The 20739-nt window shown below is 44.7% G+C and overlaps 2 protein-coding genes across 16 annotated transcripts in view; one reads left to right on the top strand and one right to left on the bottom strand.

The window, feature by feature from the left end:
• LOC147365827 (uncharacterized) overlaps window positions 1-10237 on the top strand; it is a 99156-nt gene extending 88919 nt beyond the window's left edge. For 2 of the 4 annotated variants that reach the window (XR_015132858.1, XR_015132864.1), the window contains exons 3-5: window positions 6433-6517; window positions 7797-8058; window positions 9827-10237. Coding sequence is in view for 1 of the 4 variants with exons in the window: in XM_086317308.1 (XP_086173434.1) it covers window positions 6433-6517; window positions 7797-7809 (98 nt within the window). In the remaining 3 variants the exon portion in view is untranslated. Of the gene's footprint in view, window positions 1-6432; window positions 6518-7796; window positions 8070-9826 lie in introns of those variants that run through there. The other 2 variants (XR_015132863.1, XM_086317308.1) reach the window with 1 other exon arrangement.
• The window catches only part of TRAF3IP2 (TRAF3 interacting protein 2), a 44922-nt gene extending 24601 nt beyond the window's left edge, over window positions 1-20321 (bottom strand). For 8 of the 12 annotated variants that reach the window (XR_015132840.1, XR_015132841.1, XM_086317290.1 and 5 more), the window contains exons 1-2: window positions 20196-20321; window positions 6796-7626 (exon numbers count right to left, since the gene is read on the bottom strand). Coding sequence is in view for 2 of the 12 variants with exons in the window: in XM_086317288.1 (XP_086173414.1) it covers window positions 6796-7618 (823 nt within the window). In the remaining 10 variants the exon portion in view is untranslated. Of the gene's footprint in view, window positions 1-4940; window positions 6042-6795; window positions 7627-20195 lie in introns of those variants that run through there. The other 4 variants (XM_086317295.1, XM_086317297.1, XM_086317296.1 and 1 more) reach the window with 2 other exon arrangements.
• Between the last annotated feature and the right edge of the window lie 418 nt (window positions 20322-20739).

The raw sequence follows: 20739 nt of genomic DNA, 5'->3' as shown, positions 1-20739 counted from the left end.
TGGAACTTGACTGGTTCCACTGGAATTTGGCTGGTTGTGTGAAGAAGTCGCGAAATAAAATTTACATTTTCAGATAAATGAACGTCTTTTCATTGCTCAAGTTTTGATAGTTTCCTTCTGCTATTTTGATCAAGGCTTGCTAGTCTAGTTGGGTACGGTATATGTAATAATGGCTAATATTTACTGAGTACTTGTTACATGCCAAGTACTGTTCTAAGTTCCTTATTCAGGATTACAGAGTTCAATTTTTTGCTTTCCTGAAGATGAAGTTAAACTGAGTAAAAAATCCAAATTCCATATCACAGTCCTTGCCTCCTTCATTTTCTAGCATATCATTCTCTCACTGCTCACTCTGCTGTATCTCCACTCACTTGCTTTCAGTACATTAACAATACTAAAGTCCTTGCTTCCTGGACCTTCTCGTCTTTTAGATTTCAGCTCAAATGTGTCCTCCTCTGGAGAAGGCAATGGCACCCCATTCCAGTACTTTTGCCTGGAAAATCCCATGGATGGAGGAGCCTGGTAGGCTGCAGTCCATGGGGTCGCTAGAGTCGGACACGACTGAGTGACTTCACTTTCACTTTTCACTTTCCTGCATTGGAGAAGGAAATGGCAACCCACTCCAGTGTTCTTGCCTGGAGAATCCCAGGGACCGGGGAGCCTGGTGGGCTGCCGTCTATGGGGTCGCACAGAGTCAGAAACGACTAAAGCGACTTAGCAGCAGCAGCAGCAGTGTCCTCCTCAAAGAGGCCTCCTCTCACCATGCTGTTAATGCTTCCTCTAACACCTGGCTATTTTCTTTATAACATGTACTCTTTGTTATTTTGTTTGCTGATTTCTACTTATCAGTAGACTTATCTCCAGTAGGCTATGAACTCCACAAAGACAGGGTGTTGTATTCACTACTGTACACCCAGTGCCTAGCATAGAACTGGGCAAATATTTGGATAAATTGATGAACAAATGAGCAGGTCTGTTTCTAAATCCAAGTGACCTCCTTTCTTTCCTCTGCCCTCCCATAAGACAAGCAAAGAGATAGCCTTTCAAAGGCTTGAGATCACAAAGCCTCTACTCATAATTAGGGAATCACTTCTTTTTCTAGGAAGTAGGGAACAGATTTCTTTTTATTCATTCAACAAATATTACTGAATTTCTATGGCTAAGCATGCAATGACTAGAGATAAACAGGCTATAGTTCTCCTGAGCTGCTCAAAATAAATCAGGAGAGAAAGAGAAAATCTGTTTGTCTGTGGATGTCTGTTTTGAAATATAAACCCACACTCGTTAGTGTACAAGTAGGAGACATGCAAGCCAGCAGCCACCTACACAATAGACTTAAGAACCACTCCCCAAGATATCTCCCCCAGAGACTTGTGCTCCGTGCGTAGAATTCCATCAAGAAGATGGAGTCTAGAAGGTGGTGGGGGATGTGATGGACAAGTGATTTGTTAGCAGAGTAACTCCTACATTCTGACGCAGTGTTCATCACAGAACAAAAATACAAATCTTGCACAATCATGCATGGGTGCCCAGAACTGTATGTTGCTCGTCAATCTTATGATCCTCTTGGCTTGGGTTACACACGGTCTTCGTGTTACTGGGCTTTGACCACTTGGAATTTGTAAACCAAATCCTAAATGAGGTTTTCCACTTATCAGTCAAAACATTCAACATTTTTCTTCCTTATTAAGAATGATATTAAAAGAATTTATGAGGGAGAAAGTAAAATGTGATTTTCAAGTTGTCAAAAAAAACATGATGATATAACACAATTAGTTTAGCCAGGAAGACAAGATGGCCAACATAAACTGTTACAGGAACTCCCCCAGCTGTAAACAGCTGTAGTTCCTGAAAGGGACTGCCTTTCTTTATCATCTCTTCCATCTGCTTTGTTTTTTCCTTACTTTTAACTGTGCATGCATTCTAGCACACAAATAATCATGTTTGGGGGTCTATATGAACAATAGTGGGCATGTGTCCACAGGTTTATTTTATTCAGTCTCTTTGGTATAGAAAGCAAGAATTTTACAGTAAGATAAGAGCACTTTAGACTTAATATATTCTTTTTTTTTTTTTTCCAATTTATTTGTGTCGAGGGTTTTATTTGATTGCAGAGCCATGACCTCCATTCTGGTGACCTTCAGAGGAAGGATTTTGAGGCAGTAAGAGGCTGACTTCTCTGGGGGATGATGGTGAAGGAAAGAAATAGATTTTTCCACCTTTTGTTTTCACCTACTTTGATAACTTTTTTTTACATGAAAGGAGTGACTAGTAACCATTTGTGCTTTAACTTGCAGGGGCAAAGCTGTGCCATTTGCATGATGAGCATTTATTTATATTTTCTCTAACAGATGAGGAAGTAATGATCTTCTAAAGCCAAGTAGAATCATGTAGCCATGGTTTCCAACTGCAAGAGCATTGCTTAGGTGAACAGCTCTTTTGAAGCGGTTCTGTTGGCAATTAAGTGCAGTGATAGCCCTGACACAAAACTAAGCATTTGTACACCTGCTTTGAATGCTTAAAATCTGTGCCAGCAAGAGGGATCTAGAAGCAGAGGGGCACTCTACAGGGCTGGGCTGCAGGCTCTATTTAAATAATAGCAATAATAACTAAAAGCTGCTAGTTTTTGATAGCTTACTACAAGCCAGCCACTTTCCTAGTGTCTTTAATACATTATCTCATTTAATCCTCATAGCAACCTTCTTGGGAGCCATTGCTATCAGTGGCTTCAGAAATATTCTGGGTTTGCAGTGCCCTGAGGACAAAATATAAGCACTGGTTTTCCCAGGCAAAACCAGCCCAACCCTGACCCTCTTCCCTGTAATTAGAGGCCCCTGGAGGCCAGGGCCAAGGCACATGTGGGGTGATTTAGGGTGAGCCCACATGTTCTCATTTCCTTTTTCTTTTTAACTTTTACTCATTTTTTACATTATAAAAGTTATGCCTGTTTGCTATAACAAATTTAACAAAAGTATAGAGAGTTAGAAGAAAAATCTCCCTGTCTCTCCTAATTCCTTATTCCCCTCCCCTTCACGATCACTGTTAATGGTTGTGGCCATCTTCCAGTCTTTCTCAAGCCATTTTTAAACATATATAGTTAAAAAAATAGCACTTATGGGATCCACATAGCATGCTTTTTTAATCTTTTTTATGTCAGAGTGTAGTAACAGGGACTTAATAGTCTATTGTATAAATAAACCACAACTTATTTACAATAATTTATATCCTTTATAACATAATTTGATAATTATTTATAATAATTTCCCCCTTATTGATAGGCATTTTAGATTTTTTATTCTTACTCTAATGCAACAGTGCTTTAATAAACGTCCTCATTCATGTATTTTTACATGCTAATTGAATGTGTCTATAGAATAGATTCTTATAAGTGAGACGCTGGACCAAATAGGACACGTTTAAAATTTTGATAGTGAAATTGCCTCCTGGAAAACTGTACCAATTTATACTCCTATCAAGAGTAAATGGGGGCTTCCCTGGTGGCTCAGTAAAGAATCTGCCTGCTAATGCAGGAGACACAGGTTCAATCCCAGATCTGGGAAGATCCCACATGCCGCAGAGCAACGAAGCCTGTGTGCCATGACTATTGAGCCTGTACTCTAGAGTCTGGGAGCTGCAACTACTGAAGCCTGAGTGCCCTAGAACCTGTGCTCCACAAGAGAAGCCACTGCAATGAGAAGCCCGAACACAGCAACTAGAGACTAGTCTCTGCTTCCTGCAACTAGAGAAAAGCCCTAGCATAGCAACGAAGACCCAGCACAGCCAAAAATAAATAGATAAAATCACAAAATATATTAAAAAAAAAAACCAAGAGTAGATGGGAATGTTCATTTTCCCATAATCCCACTAACACTAGATATTGTCCCAGACTTTTTATTTTTGTGTATCTGATTAGGAAAAATATATATTTAAAAATTTTGCATTTCTTAAATTCAGTGTGAAGCTTGGATTCATACACTTATTGGCTGTTTATACACCTTCCGTAAATTTGTCCCTTCTCCTGTCCCAGTTTTCTCCTCTCTGCCTTTCATTGCTTGTCTTCACTCCCAGGATCCTAAGGCCCCCCTTTCCTCCCCAAGTCAATAGAAGGAAATAATACAGAGAACAAGGGGAGGCAATCTGAATAAAGAAAGCAGGTGTTAGAGTCTAAGAGTGTTCCCAGCGGGCGCGTTTGCATTTTAACAGAGCCTGCCCTGGGAGGGCAATGCTTACCTCCAAGGACTAGATTGCTAATGATGACATTTCAGGGTTCAACAGGAAAAATATCTTCAAGTGGGAAGATCTTCCTGGGACCCTCAAATGATAATAGTTCACGCTTTCTCTGTCTATCACAGTGAAGCTTTCTCTTGTTAGTGGTTTAAGGCAACTGCTTGAGACTTGGTATCACAAAGCCCTTGACGAAGCATTCACACTTCCACACATTAAGGAATTAACCAGAAATGCAGATAAAAGCATGGGTACATGATGTATCGTATAATTGCTTATTGGCTCAGAAATGGGAAACTAAAATAGCCAACAACAGAAAATAGCTTAAAAACAACTTGATAGATCCATCTGATGAAATACTATGCAACATTTTGAAACAATGCTAGAAAATTATCCTGAAGTTATTTTAATACCATAGTAAATACATACTTGCAAAAACACCCAGTAAATATGTCAAACCCCAATAAGGAATTATATTTGAGTGACAGAAACATGAATTAGGCTTTTGGGCATATTTGAGTTTTGAAAGTGAACAAATATTACTATTATGATCAGAAAAACTACCTTTAAATGCAGAGAGTAGAATCTTAAAAAAAAAAAAAAAAAGTATTGTGGGATTCCTTTTTAACCTAAGAATCATTGAGAAAAAAAATGCAAATCCTGACCCTGCCAAGGTTCAGTGATTTATGTTTAAGGAACTTCGTCAGCACACTCACCCTGTTCCTGAACACTCGGAGCACCAGTGATGTTCTTGCTTCAGTCAGCTGACTGCCCAGCATCCAACACCAACACCAGAGTCCCAGCTGTAGATCTCAGGGGCTCTTTCTCCCAGAGCCCTGCTGCTGCCTCATCTCTTACCCTCACTCTTTACTCATTCATTCTTCCCTGTTTTCTTTCAGGCATCATCTAAGTTAAATTCTTTTACCTCACATTTTCTTTTTTTAAACTATGAAAAGGAAGCTTTATATTAAATGTACATGTACAAATAAATAAATTGTGATTGATTATAGGATTCGTGATTATTTCCATAATTTATTTTAAAGCTAGGCATCAGATTTGGTCAGACTCTTCAAACTGTTTTTGATATGGTATTTATTTGCTAAGAAAAATATTGCATCTCCCAGCCTCTCAGCCAGTGTTTCATCTGTAAAGCCCTATTGCTATTTTCCAGCAGCCTCATGGAGACTTGACATCAAGAACTGTAATGGACCTTTTACCTCAGTCTAAGAGTTTATCACTTTCAGAGATGCTTACTGTACTGATGCATTTTATTCATTCATTGGACATAATTTGTTGAGAGTCTTGTATATATTGGTCACTGTGTTAAATGCTGGGGAATTACGGATTGAAAATACGTAAGTTGCTGATGTGCAAAAGCTTACAGTCTGACAAGAGAAGTAAAAAAGGCCCAAAATAGATGCCATACTGGCATTAGGTGTGCCAACAGGCAGAGCATAAGGAGACAGAGAGCCTGAAGAAGGGAGTGATCTGGGGAAGCTGTCAGAGGGACACCTGAGCTAAGTCTTAAAAGATATATATAGTGATGGCTGCTGCTGTTAAGTCGCTTCAGTCGTGTCCGACTCTGTGCGACCCCATAGATGACAGCCCACTAGGCTCCTCTGTCCCTGGGATTCTCTAGGCAAGAACACTGGAGTGGGTTGCCATTTCCTTCTCCAGTGCATGAAAGTGAAAAGTGAAAGTGAAGTCGCTCAGTCATGTCCGACTCTTAGCGACCCCATGGACTGCAGCCTACCAGGCTCCTCCATCCATGGGATTTTCCAGGCAAGAGTACTGGAGTGGGTTGCCATTGCCTTCTCCGAGTGATGGCTGCATACACTAAATATACTACCCTTCAATGAATGAGGAAGGGCAAACTTTACAGTATACACATTAGAACTTGAGAAAACAGTTAAAAGATATAGAACTGGTTCAAATGTATACAAGAAGGGGAAAAATCCTAGGTAGAGAGAAGAACGTGGACAATGCAGGGGTCTATGAAGTAGCTCTACATGTTAGGGGGCTGCCAGTCCTTGAGTGTGGCTAGATCGTAGGGTAGGTGTGGATGGTTCAACCTCCAAAGGGCTTTAAGCAACAGAAATACAGGAATGATGGGACCTTCATGTAATGCCATGAGTTTGAAGTCTCAATGACATTCTGGGCACCTTCTGATTTTTTTGACTGAAGGCCTCTTTCTCTGAAAAATCTAAGGTGGAGAACAAGCATGTAAAGAATGCCCAAGAATTTGGACAACAAAATTTTCTAGAAGTCATTTGGGATGGCTCCCTGCCTCTAGGTAAGTTTCACTTCAGCTACCCTAGAGAGCAGTCTGTTTTCTTCTTAACGTTTCCTAGAGAGGCAGGTTCCAAGTGAGACGGGCTCTGGGCCAAGATAAAGCATTCTTCTAAAGCCCCTTGCAAATCCAAACGCACATGGAGGGCCCCATAGGAAGCAGAATGCCCTCCCTGCCTTCTGACCTGCCTGTGCTGGTGTAGCGATGGGAGACACTGACGCGAGATTCCCGTTTACTCAGTTACCCGGGCCACAACATCCAGAGGAGAGCAACTCACTTACATGGCACCTGGTGGTCAGGGTCTCCAGGACAATAGTAGTGATAGTTCCACTGAGCTTGCACGGAGGGCTCGGGGGGCAGCATCTGTGCACATGCTGGGTATCTCTGAGGTTCACACTGATGGAACTCCCTGGATCTGAGAGGTCTGGGGAGGTCCTGGAGGTAACACACGGAGGTGAGGGGTAGTGGCCTTTCCAGTTGCCTGATGCCCAGGACATCCTGCGGCTGTGAATCATACCCCGTGTCTATTGTAGGTGGGTCTGGGGCTGCTCGGTTCCTGAGAGGCCGGGGCACCATCTCCTGGCTACCACTTTGGGGGTCTGCTGAGGCATTAGGTACACTTTGGTCAGATTTGTCAGAGTCATGGCCAGTGTCAGGGGAAGTTGCTGAAAGCCAAGATCCCAGCCATTGATTATGTTTTTCCGTAATGGAAAACTGATGCTCCTGGGGGAGGGCTCCAGCCACAGACTGAGTCTCAGGCTCTCCGGCTGCACAGGAGCCTGAGGTGAAGTCTTTGCTGGGATCCATGTGTCTCCTCCACAAGCTGTCTTCACTCTCTGCCAAGACTTTGGCACGCAGGCAGGTGACCCTCGGGGACACAGGCTGCTGGAGATTTGATAGTTGCAGGGGCAGGTGAGCCTGAGGAAAGTCTCTGGAGGAAGACTGAGCAGTTGGGGATGCAGACAAGTTGTTAGGCACCATGTTCCTTGCATCTGGAGCAGCCAGTTCTGACTCCTCTGCCAGGGAATATTCTGAGAGGGGTTTCAGCAACTGACTTGGGTATGGTTCCGATTCATCCACCTCCACAGGAATGCTTCGGTTCATTCTAGTGTCTGGAACAAGAGAAAACATGCCACAACCTCAGGAGTCAGGTCAGTTCTTGAAGTCCCCACTTCATGACCTTAAGGGACCCCATTCAAGATGTGGTTTAAATTAACAGTAGAATGACACCAGCGTGCTGGCAGAGCCCCCAGTCACGTAAAATCATTTGCTTATCCTCCAGGGAAAGGCACTAAGACTTATGAAGATCATTTTTTCTGGAAGGCTATTCAAAGAATGTGACTGGACCATCGTGCGGTAGAAGTCATACACCAGCAAGGGGAAGACACAGATGAAAACCAATGGCCAATTTCCGAGGAAAGAGAAACGATCAGTACATGGATTGCTTCATGTGTGTCTGGAATCCATGATGAAAGAAATATCAGTAACAGATGTGGAATGACCTCCAAAATATACTGTTAAGTGATAAGAAAAAAAAAAGCAAGGTGCAGACCAATGTGTAAATGGTGCTGCTATTTTGTGGGAAAAAATTAGGAGAGGGGAATGTGTGAGTATGTGTGTGTGTGCGTGCATATCTGCTTGCACACGTATAAAATGTGTATGGAGGACACATAAGACATTAGTGCATTGGTTGCCTTTGAGAATGGGGCTAAGCTGAGGGAGAGGAGGATGAGGGAGAATTTTCACCTTCTGAGCTTTTAAACTATTGCTCCATGTGACCTATTGCCTAATTTAAAAAGAAAGAAAGAAAAAAAGAATTTTAAAGCCCGAGTTTAAAAAGCACTGGAAAAAAGGTCATAGTGACATTTTCCAGTTACAGCTATAGGTTATTTGGAGGACTTAATTCCCTCTTGCATGATGCCTGCACGACCATCTGGCCTGTGATGTAGCAGCTCCATGGACAAGGCTCAATAAACTAGCCTTTAGCCCACAGCAGTCAGCCCACAGTCCAGGGAATACTGTTTTACCCATAGAAATAGAACTCTTAACCAACATGACAGAATGGGAAGGAAAATTGGCCTCCCCTTATCATCAGATTGGTTGAAATGATGCCCCAGAATACTTAGGCTCCAGGGGAAGCAAGGAGGCAGGTCAGGGGAAAAGATGTCTCTGAAGTGAGGATGGGGAGCCAGAGCAGGGACAGTGGGAGTGAAGGAGTCACGAGAAAAGACCCCAGCGGTCTGTTCTGTGAAGGCCTCGTACGTAACATGCCTCAAATGCCATACAGAGAAAAGGAGTGGTGCTGGTGGTTGGATCTTTAAATTCCTCTTTCATCCCTGTAGAATTTCAACCACACTCACTCACTGAGGGCTTACTGCCCCAAGGCACGATGCCCATCAGTTACTGCTCTAAGACAAGTTGGAAAAATAGGAATTCCCCTTCTCTTGAGCCTAGTACCCAACCCAGTGGCACCATGACAGCATGCATTTTAAGCAACATACTTTAGAAAATATTTTTATTTATTTGGTTGCCACTAGGTCCTAGCTGCGGCATGTGGGGTCTAGTTCCTTGACGAGGACCAAGGTTTGAACCTGGGCCCCCTGCACGGGGAGCCTGGAGTCTTAGCCCCTGAACCACTAGGGAAGGCACATGCATTTTAAAACGCTGCCCCGCAGAAGCAGAAGTGGGATCAGTGGTTTCCCACATTTTTCTTCCTGGCCTATAAAAAGAGATGTCAGTTTGCCGTGTGTGTTCAGCAGTGTCTGACTCTTTTGCGACTGTATGGACTGTAGCCCATCAGACTCCTCTGGCCACGGGATTTCTCAGGCAAAAATACTGGAGTGGGTTGCCATTTCCTTCTGCGGGGGATCTTCCTGTACCAGGGGTTGAACTGAGTCTCCTGCATTGCGGGCAGATCCTTTACCGCTTGACCCATCAGGAAAGCCCGAGTTTTCCTTGCACTCTGCCAAATGAATGTCCACTAACACTTCTCTGACCCTCACTTGGTATCAGACTTACCATCTGCTCCAAACAACCTCTGTACCACTTTCTCACAAGAGAAAATTCTTCAGGCTCCCAGTCCCAGCCTTCCCTCCCTCCTTGCCGTGGGCTTTCTAGGTTGCTGTCTAGTCTGGGTGTGCTTCCGGCCCCACGGCTCTGCAGAGAAGAGACCTCAGCACCGAAACTGATTAGACCCTGGAAAAACACACACCTTTCAACCGATATCAGTTGATTAGACCTACCCAAAACACACATATTTCAACTTCTGAGCATTTAAAAATGTTCACCATTGTTTTCCTTTCTTTCTCACAGTTTTTCTACAGCTCTGAAATTGGATATGCCATACAACATGCGCTTCAGCTGGTCAGGAAGCAAAAGTATTTTCCAAAGGACTGGCTGCATGTTACATAATCTTCAGCAAGCATCTGTGGACCCACAGCTGAATGATGGGGGTCGGGGAGGGGGACAGGGGGAGGGTGGAGAAGCTGCCAGAGAACCAGCCAACAAAAGAACTAAATGCTGTCGGCTGTTTCTTGGTATGCGATTCATTTTCATTTTCTACATTTCAGGTACAATTGTTTATATTCTCCCTGGGTTTCAAATGTGAATGCCTTAGAAGTGCTTCCCTAAAACTTATAAAATTAAATTTAAAAAGTTGCAAATGCTCTTCCAGCTGAGGAGATTTCAAGGACTTGGAGGAAGCTAATAAAAAGGGTGACAAGGGCGGCCATCTCTGGAGTGTGGTCACATAACTGGAATTCTGAGGTCGTGTCCTAGGGAGGGAATTCTAGATTTGAAACTGGTCTGAAAAGGAACAACTGGTTCCTTGGATGATAGTGAATAAACCTGGCATGGCAATGAACAGCCTTTCAGGAAAACTATGGGATTAGTAATTTTTAACAAACACAGTGAACACCCATATTTTAAATCTATCACTACAAATATTCAAACAGCAAATGACTACTGATCCCTGTTGTGTGTCTGACACTGTGCTGTGAACCCCTTCTTCTGAAGCATAAGCTTAATTAAAATTCTTTTACAGTTGATACCTACAAGTGACACATAACTCAAGAGGTCCAAGAGGATATCTATTAAAAGGTAAACAAAATTATTTCTGGAGACATAAAACATTATTCCTACCTTCAAGTGGTTTGTAATCCAGCTGAAGGTAAATGACTAGTACAGGAAATCAAACTAATACAAATCGAGGGCCTTTGCACTTGCCATTTCTTCTTCTTCAAACACTCTTCCCCTACATATCTGCATGGCTTGCTATCTTTCTTTTTTAAGTCTTTACTCAGCTCTCACTTTCTCCGTGAGGGCTCCTTGGTCACCCTCTAAAATTTTACATGTTCCCATCACTCCGCCTCCCCTTCCTACTCTATCCTTCTCTCAGCAGTTGTCACCATTGTATATACTATAAAAGAGACGTTATCAATTCTAATACCTACTACAATATTCCTTGTGTATTGTCTCTCCTCTCCCCCCAGGATGTAAGCTTCATGAGGGTGTGATTTTCGACTCTTCTGTTCACAGCTGTATTCCCAGCATCTAGAATTATACCTGGTACCTAGCAGGCGCTCAATAACTATTTGTTGAATGAATGAAGGACCAGTGCCTGTTTTAGAGAGGAGACAGATCCATGTAGCTGGAAGAATCCCTGACTGTGAGGAAATCAGGTCCATGAAGGGTGACAGGGAGGATTTGGTGGGCCAAGTCCTCCAAGTTCTTGAAATTAGACCACATGGGTACCCTTCCCTCTTCCTCTCAAATATGTATTAAGCTCCACTAAGTGTCAGGCCCTGAGGCCAGGCCTGAAGAGGTCCCATCCATGATGGGGCTGACCTCAACCCTTGCTGGCAGAGTAACAGTGAGCCTATCCCGCAGCATGATGGGGTATCTGCTCAGACACGGAGTACCCGGCCTCCTCCTACATCCTCAGCAGCGGGTGGGGCAGACCTGCGCCCACCACAAGGGCCCCTCCGGCCCTAGACCTCAGCCAGAACTGACAGAACAACCCTGCCACCCTCCTGAGGGTGTCACAGAGAATACAATGCCACATCAGAGGGCCATGGGCAGATCAGTGGGTTGGGTCAGAAGTAGCAGTTTTATTTTTTGGTCTTTAATGTCAATATTGTAATAAAAAGATAACTAGACATTAAAAAAAATTAACTCAGTATCCCATCTCTCCTAACCATTTCCATTTCCCCTGTTTTACTCCAGACCTCTTCTATATGCTATGCAGGTGGTTGTAACCCTGGCACAGCCTGTGTTCCCATCTCCCTCAGAGGGTGCAAATTGGCTTTAAGCAAAAAAGCTGTTTTCTAGCCATGATCTAGAGAAGTCTGTGATCCCAAGGAGGACAGAAGACCTCCCAGTTAGGGCCTGTAGAACCCCACTGGTGGCCGTGGTCTGGGCAGTCTCAGCTCATCAGCATGACACTGAGCTCAGAAAGCCGGGAGAGGCTGAGGCTGTTGGGGATGCAGCCGACAGATAAGTCTAGCTCATGGCTTCAGATCCCTGGGGACAGGGAGAGGCTGGCCAGCCATGGACCTCAGAAGAGTTTCTGACTCAGAAGCGCTTTCTGAGGCTCACAACTCAGATGCCCAGGCCCCACCCCTTGAGATTCTGAGAAGGCCAGAGCACCCTTTTGTTTCTAAGTCCCACAGGTTGGAGAAGGAAATGGCCACCCACTCCAGTATTCTTGCCTGGAGTATCCCATGGACAGAGGAGCCTGGCGGGCTACAGTCCATGGGGTCGGACACAACTGAGCGACCAAACCACTACCACCAAGTCCCACAGGTAAATAGGTCCTCTCATATTTTACCAAGGGAAGTGTCATCTGTACGATTTAGCCATGACTATCGGGATTTTTAAATCTAATGTCCTTGGACCTAATAATTTCATTTCCAAGAATTTCCTCTATAGAGAGATGCATTTATTTGGTAAAAACAAAGAGGCTTTGAAGATAGCAAAGACTGCAAAGGACTCACCCATCCAAAAAGCTTCTGCTTTTTTAGAACTGTGGTTCAGCCTTGCAGTGAATACTCCACATCTTTTTGAAAAGACTGAGGAAGTGCTGTGTGAACTGATTTGGAACTATCTCCAACATTTATCGTGAAGTTAAAAAGGGCAGGAGCAGAACAGTGTGTAGAGTATATGTTATCCTTTGTCCAATCGAAGTCTGTCTGTGCCCACGCTGGGTGGTCAGAAAGCTGGAACAGAGGGTGCCTCCAGGAAGGGAATTGTGGGACTGGGAGTGGAGGCGGGCGGGAGACTTGCTTTTCAGAGCATTTTTTTACCTTTTAAGTTTTGTACCAAGTGCCTGTATATCTACTTACAAGATAAAAACGGAAAAGGAAACGCTCCACCAGTGATTCTGATGTCCACAAAGATTAAGAGTCAATGAGAGAGAAGCACTGCTGAGACCACCCAGGAGAGAGTAAACTGTTCCTTAAAATACAAAAGACCATTCAGCAGAGGGTGAAGACGTTTGTCTGCAGTGGGGATGGGTGGACTTGGAGTGGCACGAGCTAGGAATGGAAGACTAGCCCCAGGTCCACGTGTGTGCGTGCTAAGTCGCTTCAGTCGTGTATGACTCTTTGTCACCCCATGGACTGTAGCCCATCAGGCTCCTCTGTCCATGGGATTCTCCAGGCAAGAATACTGGAGTGGTTTGCCATGCCCTCCTCCAGGGGATATTCCCAATCCAGGGATCGAACCCAAGTCTCTTATGTCTACCTGCATTGGCAGGTGGGTTCTTTACCACTCGTGCCACCTGGAAAGCCGCTCCCTGCCGCCAGGTGCATACAACTAGGTGAACCAGTGATGCATGTGGGTCTGGTTCTTGGATCTGATTGACTCAAGAGACAGCAGTTTTCCTTCTCTGGAATCTCACTGCCCTTTGGACTGTGAGCTGTGGTTCTAGCCCTTAGATTCTGACCAGCATCTTTCTTCAAATCTGTCAGTTTTTCTGTCCCAGTCTCTCTGGCTTCCTCTCTGCTTTCTCTCCTTCCTGAGTAGCCCGGTTTGCAGATAATTATCAAGACATCAGCAGCTTTGACATCCCCTGTGGCGATGCTCCCTGGTGTCCCAGTCACAGAATTTCCCATTCAGTCTGTCTGTCTGTCTGTCTCTCTCTCATTGCCTCCAAGTCTTTGCTCACGTCTGTTCCCAGCAAACTTTCTTTCCTCCAGCATATTCTGCCTCTGATCAATCTGTCTGATTTCATAGTCCCACATTTCTCATCTCATAGTTCATCCAAAACTTCTTTTCCTCCCATCATGTCTGCCTGTCTTTCTGCAGGTCTGTCACGATTAGACCCTAACCTTGCTGTGCACAGGACACAAGTCTCTTTCAGCACACATATTCAGATCTGATGTCCATGTTCACAGTTAACTATGGCTTCTGCCATCCAGAAAGGCTTATCCTGAATCAATACATATTTCTATGATGTGGAAAATATGCAGGACTTAGATGTACAGACTCTAGAGTCAAGCTCCCTATGATTGGATTCTTTCTCTGCTAGTGGCATGATTGAAGCTGAAACTCCAATACTTTGGCCACCTGATGTGAAGAGCTGACTCATTTGAAAAGACCCTGATGCTGGGAAAGATTGAGGGCAGGAGGAGAAGGGGACAACAGAGGATGAGATGGTTAAATGGCATCACCGACTCAATGGACATGAGTTTGGGTAAACTCTGGGAATTAGTGATGGACAGGGAGGCCTGGCGTGCTGTGGTTCATGGGGTCGCAAGAGTCGGACACGACTGAGTGACTGAACTAAACTGAAGTGGCATGATTAGATGTGTGACCTTGAGAAAATTACTGATCTTCTCTGGGCCTCATTTTTCTTATCTGTAAAGTGTGTGGAGGGGAGATAACAGCATTTGCCCCACAGGAGGGTATTGCAAGGATAAAGGAAGAAGGTGTAAATAAAGTGCTGACTGTAGAGTCTGGCCCATATCAAGCTCTCCAAAAACAAAGGTTATTTTGTTATTATTTTTACAACAAATAGTTGGCTTTGGAACTGTTTTTCTAGACCATGTTTGCTTGTTTTATACTTGGATGCTAAAACTATTACATAAACCTGGCGTGCTGTAGTCATGGGGTTGCAAAGAGATGAGACTTAGTGACTGAACAACAACAAAGTGTATGGAGTCTGTATCTTTTTAACCAACGTGTATTTTCGGCAGATTTGGTACACATCATCTCACCTGGTCCTGAAACAGCTGGGTCAGAGGAGGGATATGTGGTATCACTACCATTCCTACTATAGAGAGCCTTAGGCCCAGCTTTTTCAAAGTCACAGCCAATTCCAGCCTACAGATCTCCAAGCTCTTTCCATTAAACCACATAGATCAGACACTGGCAAACCTTTTCTGTAAAGAACCAGACAGTAAATAGTTCATTCCTGTGGACCACAAACTGTCTTTGTCTCATACTCTGCTTTTAGGTTAGCTCATTTGTACACAACCCTTTAAAAGAATAAATTCTTAGCAATACGCAGGTATAGAAATAGACCATGGGCCACCTTCGGCTCAAGGGTTGTAGTTTATCAACCTCTGATATACATTATGCTGATAAATCAATATGCACTCAACGAAATGGATATACTTAAGAAAGCTGACCCTTTCTAACAATGATTGTTAATATTTGTCAAATGTTTACATCTGTTTTGTTCAAATGTAATTCCAGGTCAAATATTGTTCCAGGTGTTTTGGATGTATTACCTTATCCTCACAGACACCCTGTTCGTAGGCACTGTGTCAGCCCTATTTTAGGAATGGGGAAACCGAACACAGGGAGGTTAAGTAACTTTCTCAAGGCCACAGAGCTAGTAAAGAGCAGAGCTAGGGTTCAAACCCAGGCAGTTCAGCAGCAGAGCCTGTGCACCGAATCCTCCTGATTCTTGGTTGGAAGCATGGACTTGCACAGCTTTTGGGGGCAGCAGAGAAAGGGGATGGCAGGAGCTGAGTAAACCTTAGAAGCTTCTGGAATAAATAGGTTTCAGAACCATTCACCTTGAAGCTAAGGAGGCGTGGATACCTGCCACCTGTGTTTTATGAAGAATGGCCAGGCTGGAAACCTGTGATGGCTTTCCTTCATGCCACTACAATAGAGGATATGGGTGAGACTGCCGAGGCATCTTGATGTGAGAAAAGCACTTGATTGGATCTCATTAAATTTTAATCATAAACTGAATTCAAAATAAATTGAAAACTTGTTGACAGAGCACAAACAAAGGGTGATGATAAATGGCGATGCATCTAGAGAGGGGATATTTTCCAGGGGACGCCTCTGAGGCAAGGACGGATGGGATTTAATGAAGGTGTTATGTCCCTGGAAGAAGACAAATAGCAGAGCAAGAAGCAGGGGAAGGGCAGGAGTGAGCAGCCTGAGTAATTAATAACCCACATTACTAGCTCCTAAATGATCAAGTCTTGCTGTTACCAACTGCTTGGATTTTTTTTTTAAAGCATTCTTTGGGTCAACCCAAAGGGTTGAAAGGCCCTAGAGACACAGCATGAATATTTTGGGGGGAATATATTAATAAATATATAAATTTACAGCTAGGAAGAGCCTCAGATCCAATTTGGATCAGATCTTTGCAATCGCAGATTCTCAAGGTCTTACTTCATTCTCCAGGGAGTAATTTTTTTTTATAAGTGTTTGAAAGTTCTGGATTAAAAAAACAACAAGACTTTAAACTCATTAACATTCTTCATTTACTACCCAAACGCATGCAAACTTTCCCAACGTCAGTTGGCTTAGTGGAAGTTGGTTTTGAGTGAATTGTGTGGCTCAGGTTCAAATTCCAGTGAGTAAATATTTCCAAGTTTACTTGCAGAATTTCCCAGACAGAGAAGTTCTTCCACTTGGTTTGCCAGAGGACTGGAAGCAGTGGTGAGCCCTGGAGATGAGGGAACGTTTACTGCCCTTGTTCGGGTCCTGCACAGTACAGCTCACAGCAGGCCGAAGGCAGTGCAGCGTGACCCGACCTGATTACAAGTTCGCTCTGGAACTCCTCTGAGCTGCTCAACTGGCGGACGGTTCTAATGGGAATGGACTGACTCCACCGTGCTGGAAGCTAGTAAAAACCGTTTAGAGAACAACCTCAAACCAGCCCATGGGTTCTTTTGTTTGTTTGTTTCAGATAAGGTTTCTCTAAACACACATTTGTGATTCTTAATTCAGTCCAGACCCCAGAGTGAAGAAGAAGGGGCAGAAAGGAAAAAATCTGGAGAGGGAGAAGAAGGGATGGAAAGGAGGAAAGGAAAATGGAAGAGAAGCCAGAAGAGTGGGAAACTTTGAAGGAAAAGTTAAAAAAAATTTGTCCTTTATTGGTGGAGGACAGAGGCTCACTTAAATTGTGATTTAGACGTGTTGCTGGGTAAGACAAGGGGCAGCTGGAAGGGGAGGGAGAGAATGAGTGCAGGTAAAAGGCAAGAGTGTTGGAGGGGAGCTGCTGAGCCCAGAAGAGTCTGGGCCAACAGCACAGAGAAGGAAGGGCAACAGGAGGGAGACCTGGGAACCCCGCCTGGGAGAGGAAGAAGGAAAAACACTGGTACCGTTAGTGCAGGAAACAGGGAGGTGGGAAAAGCCAAGTTCCCATCATCACTGAAGGAGCTGCCCAGACCTCAGCCAGCCTGGGTCTTCAGGGTGAAGGAAGGGCGTCATGCGGGCTGGGGGCTCCTGTCAGTCCCAAGCGACTTGATCTCAGCGGCCTTATCAGGAAATCACTCCAGACTGGCACAGGTCATGAGGGGGATGAAAGCTCACCTTCCTCCCTCAGCCAGTTTATAGCTTCAAGTCTCCAGGAAGTTCTGTGTGTATACACACATACACACACACATGCACACAAACACACATGCACAGAGGGAGAGAGTGAGCTTAACTCTCAGGCATCATCGCACACGTGGGTGAGTAGGAGGCCTGCTGGGCAAGAGACGCAAAGAATGTCGAATGTCTGAGGGAGAAGGACAGCCTGGGCTTCATGAACTAAAAATACCTCGGTGACAATGCACTAGAAGAAGCAGAAGGGGCCCAGGAGAGAGCTGCTGGACTCTAATCCTCAGATGCTTTCTCACGGAAGGACTGCAGGGTTGTTTTGATAAGGAAATATGATCAAACATTAGGGGTCATTTCATTGGATCTGAAAGGAATTTACAGTTTAATATGCCTCATCTGTGTGCTCTTTTTTTTCCCATACAGCAGTTGCCTGCAATTCATATGTGTTTTGAAAGGCTACTCGAAAATTGTCCATCATGGAAAAATGATTTGAATTCAGGGTATTTCCAAGATTTCAACTCTTTAAAACATAGATTTAATTTAGGCAAACTACCCGCACTAGCTGATCTTTCTGAGTGCCTGCAACTATGATTCTGAATTTCTGCAGCTATGACTGCCTTCTCCTTATTTTCAGAGCATTTGAAAGTCACTAGCTCCTTAATTTTGAGAAGCAGGCTTAAATATTTTCCATCTTTGAACCCTCCCAAAGTGAGTATCCCTGAGTTAACAGTCTTCTCCCCGACACGCCCAGACTTCACGCTTAGTCAGCTCACCCCAAGCACAGAGCAAAGCAGGGGCCGCCATCACAAACGACACAAGATGAAGAATGTCTGTGGGTGGTCTTTCTGGGTCAAAGCTTGGCTGGCAGCAAACTACAGTTGGCTTGATTTCAGATAATGGTGCATGTTATTTGAAAATAAAAATCAGTTAACGCATCACAGGTGAAACATCTTGAAATTCCTGTCCTCTCATCCCAGAATGAGAGAGAGAGCCATCTGAAAGCATGATGAGGACCATACCAGGGCCTTCATATTCCACAGAAACAGCTGAGCAATACCAAAAGCCCTGAGTCAGCCCATCCCACTCAACCAGGGCCCCTGTGAACTGTATGGAGGGAGAGAATTAGCTCAAAAGAAACAATGATTTTTTTTTTTTTTTTTAACAAAGTAGTGGTTTGGAAAAGGTTAAGAATTCAGGGTGTTTACCATCTAGTAATGTGTCCGATCCTAGTCATCACCCTTACATGGTATCAGGACGTGCTTCACAGCTTCCTTTCACCTCCCATTAAAGGCCCCACACAAAGCAACTGGTCTAGCCAAGGAGTCATTTCCAGCTCCAGCTAAGTCAGTAACACAGCCTTCTGGAGCCAGGCCTGTGTGCCAGCTCTCTGGCGCTGCCTGGACTCTGTGGGCAAGTGCACAGGCCATTTCTTCCTGGGTAACCCAAATGGGACATAAACTAATTCAAGAAACCCCCTGTGTTCTCCTATTTTACTAGAGTCAAAAATAATACCTAAATTCCAGGCAGCTCTTCCACAGAGCATGTGGCTGCCCAGTACCCTCCCCTACCCCTCCCCAGCCTTCCACCCAGACTAAGGCTTCACCTTTTATAGATGAGTGAAACGAATCAGAGCAGTTTATGTGGAAGAAACCTGAGCGCCCCCAAGGTGTTTGATAGTATTCTGAGTGCTAGAGGGTAAAGAAGGATTAAGTCCTTTTCCTCCAGGGACTATCTAGTAGGAGAGTTAAGATTAATATATTTGAATCATCAGTAAACAAAACACATATCTTCTAAGACCGCCCACTATGACTACCCCTCTGGGATTCTCATCACCCTCGCCTTATTTTCTTAGAAGTGAATTTCAACATAATCTTAGCTCACCACCCCCATCCACATTTTATTGATGAAGAAATCCAGGCCCAAGTAAAAAGAAATAAATTGCCTAAGTCACAGAGTTGTAATGGCAACCCTCTCTAGTACTCTTGCCTGGAAAATCCCAGGACAGGGGAGCCTGGTGGGCTGCCGTCTATGGGGTCGCACAGAGTCGGACACGACTGAAATGACTTAGCAGCAGCAGCAGCAGCGTAGAGTCAGCAAGCAGAGAAGGAAGAATCTGAAACCAAGTTTCAGGTCCTCTGTTTTTATTATTTGTTTTCCTATTCATTTAAAAATATCCCCCTATACTAAGAGACTATCTTGAACTTTACAGTCACATGAAGGTTGATAAGCTTCTAAGATCAAATAACAGCACTTCTCTCCTTGCTTTTTCCTAAAGGCTCAGGCCGGCTGTCTCTGCCAGCAAATGCCTGGGTGGTGTGGGAGGGTGGAGGGCTGGGGCAGAGGGGCTGGCAGAGCCACAGCCAGCACGGAACAGGGCTGGACTTCCTGGCTCAAGAACAGGGTGTTGGTTTTTTTTCCCTGAGTGAAAGAGGGATCAAGAAAACTCGGGAATTCTCCTTCCACCTCTGTCGCTGATGCGTCCGCGGGCTGGAAGCCAAAGTCTTCGTTTTTGACTTCCCCGGTTCCCTCCCTGGAGAAGGGGGGTGAGGGAGGGGGAAGGGGGGAAGTCTTCTTCATCAAAACTTGTGGGGACACTAAGTCCTCAAACACAGCGGGGGGGGGTGTGGGTGTGTGTGTCTATTCCTCAAAGAGTTAATCTTCGCTCTCCCGTCTGAAATACTAAACCACTGGCCCTGTCTCACAGCCGACACATAGCTGTCATGTTCTAAGCCGGAGCTGTCTCTCTATACACGAACCAACAAATGAAAGGTGGGGAGAGGCAGGCGGAGGAAAGCGAGACGGCACTTTCGGTAAAGGAGAAAGCAGTGTTTTGGAAAATGGATCAGAAGTTAAGACGTAAGGTCAGTCAGGTGACAACTGAACCACTTACCTTAGAGCCGCCAAGGACAGACAGACTGGCCACGGGTGGTCACGCTCTCTCCTTCTCGGGGCCACTCTACCTTGGGTCGCTCCAGGCCTCCCTGCACCCTCTCCCGGCCCAGGTAAGCCGTGGAACAGGCTCCGAAGCAGGAAGTGGAAGCTGTATGCAAATTTCTACCGAGGCTAGGAAGCCTCTGCTCAAAAATCTCCCTGTGGGCAGTGAATCAACAGCCGCTGAGAAGTCACTTCACTTCTTAAAACAGAAACCTTCATTCACTAGAAAAGGCCACTAGCCAATTAGGCTGCTTTTTTTTTTTTTCCATCACCCAGCTAAGTAACTGCTGAGGAATGTTGCCTGAACCTCAGGGTTGTCGAAGCACCCAGGCCTGAGACGGTGCCCTGGGAGGGGTGGTAAGATGGGTTATTCATTAGCAACTCCGGAGCAGGAAACCGGGGTGGGGCAGATTCTCTAACTGCATTTACTGCTCTTAATCACAAAGGGAGGACTCACTGCCCATCCCCCGCCCCCACCCCAACACACACATTCCTTACCC

Source organism: Bos grunniens, chromosome 9 (genome assembly GCF_055505025.1).
Source record: "Bos grunniens cultivar Pamir isolate PY7600 chromosome 9, Bosgru_T2T1.0, whole genome shotgun sequence".
NCBI lineage: Eukaryota > Metazoa > Chordata > Mammalia > Artiodactyla > Bovidae > Bos > Bos grunniens.
This window is presented reverse-complemented; position numbering and strand designations above follow the sequence as displayed.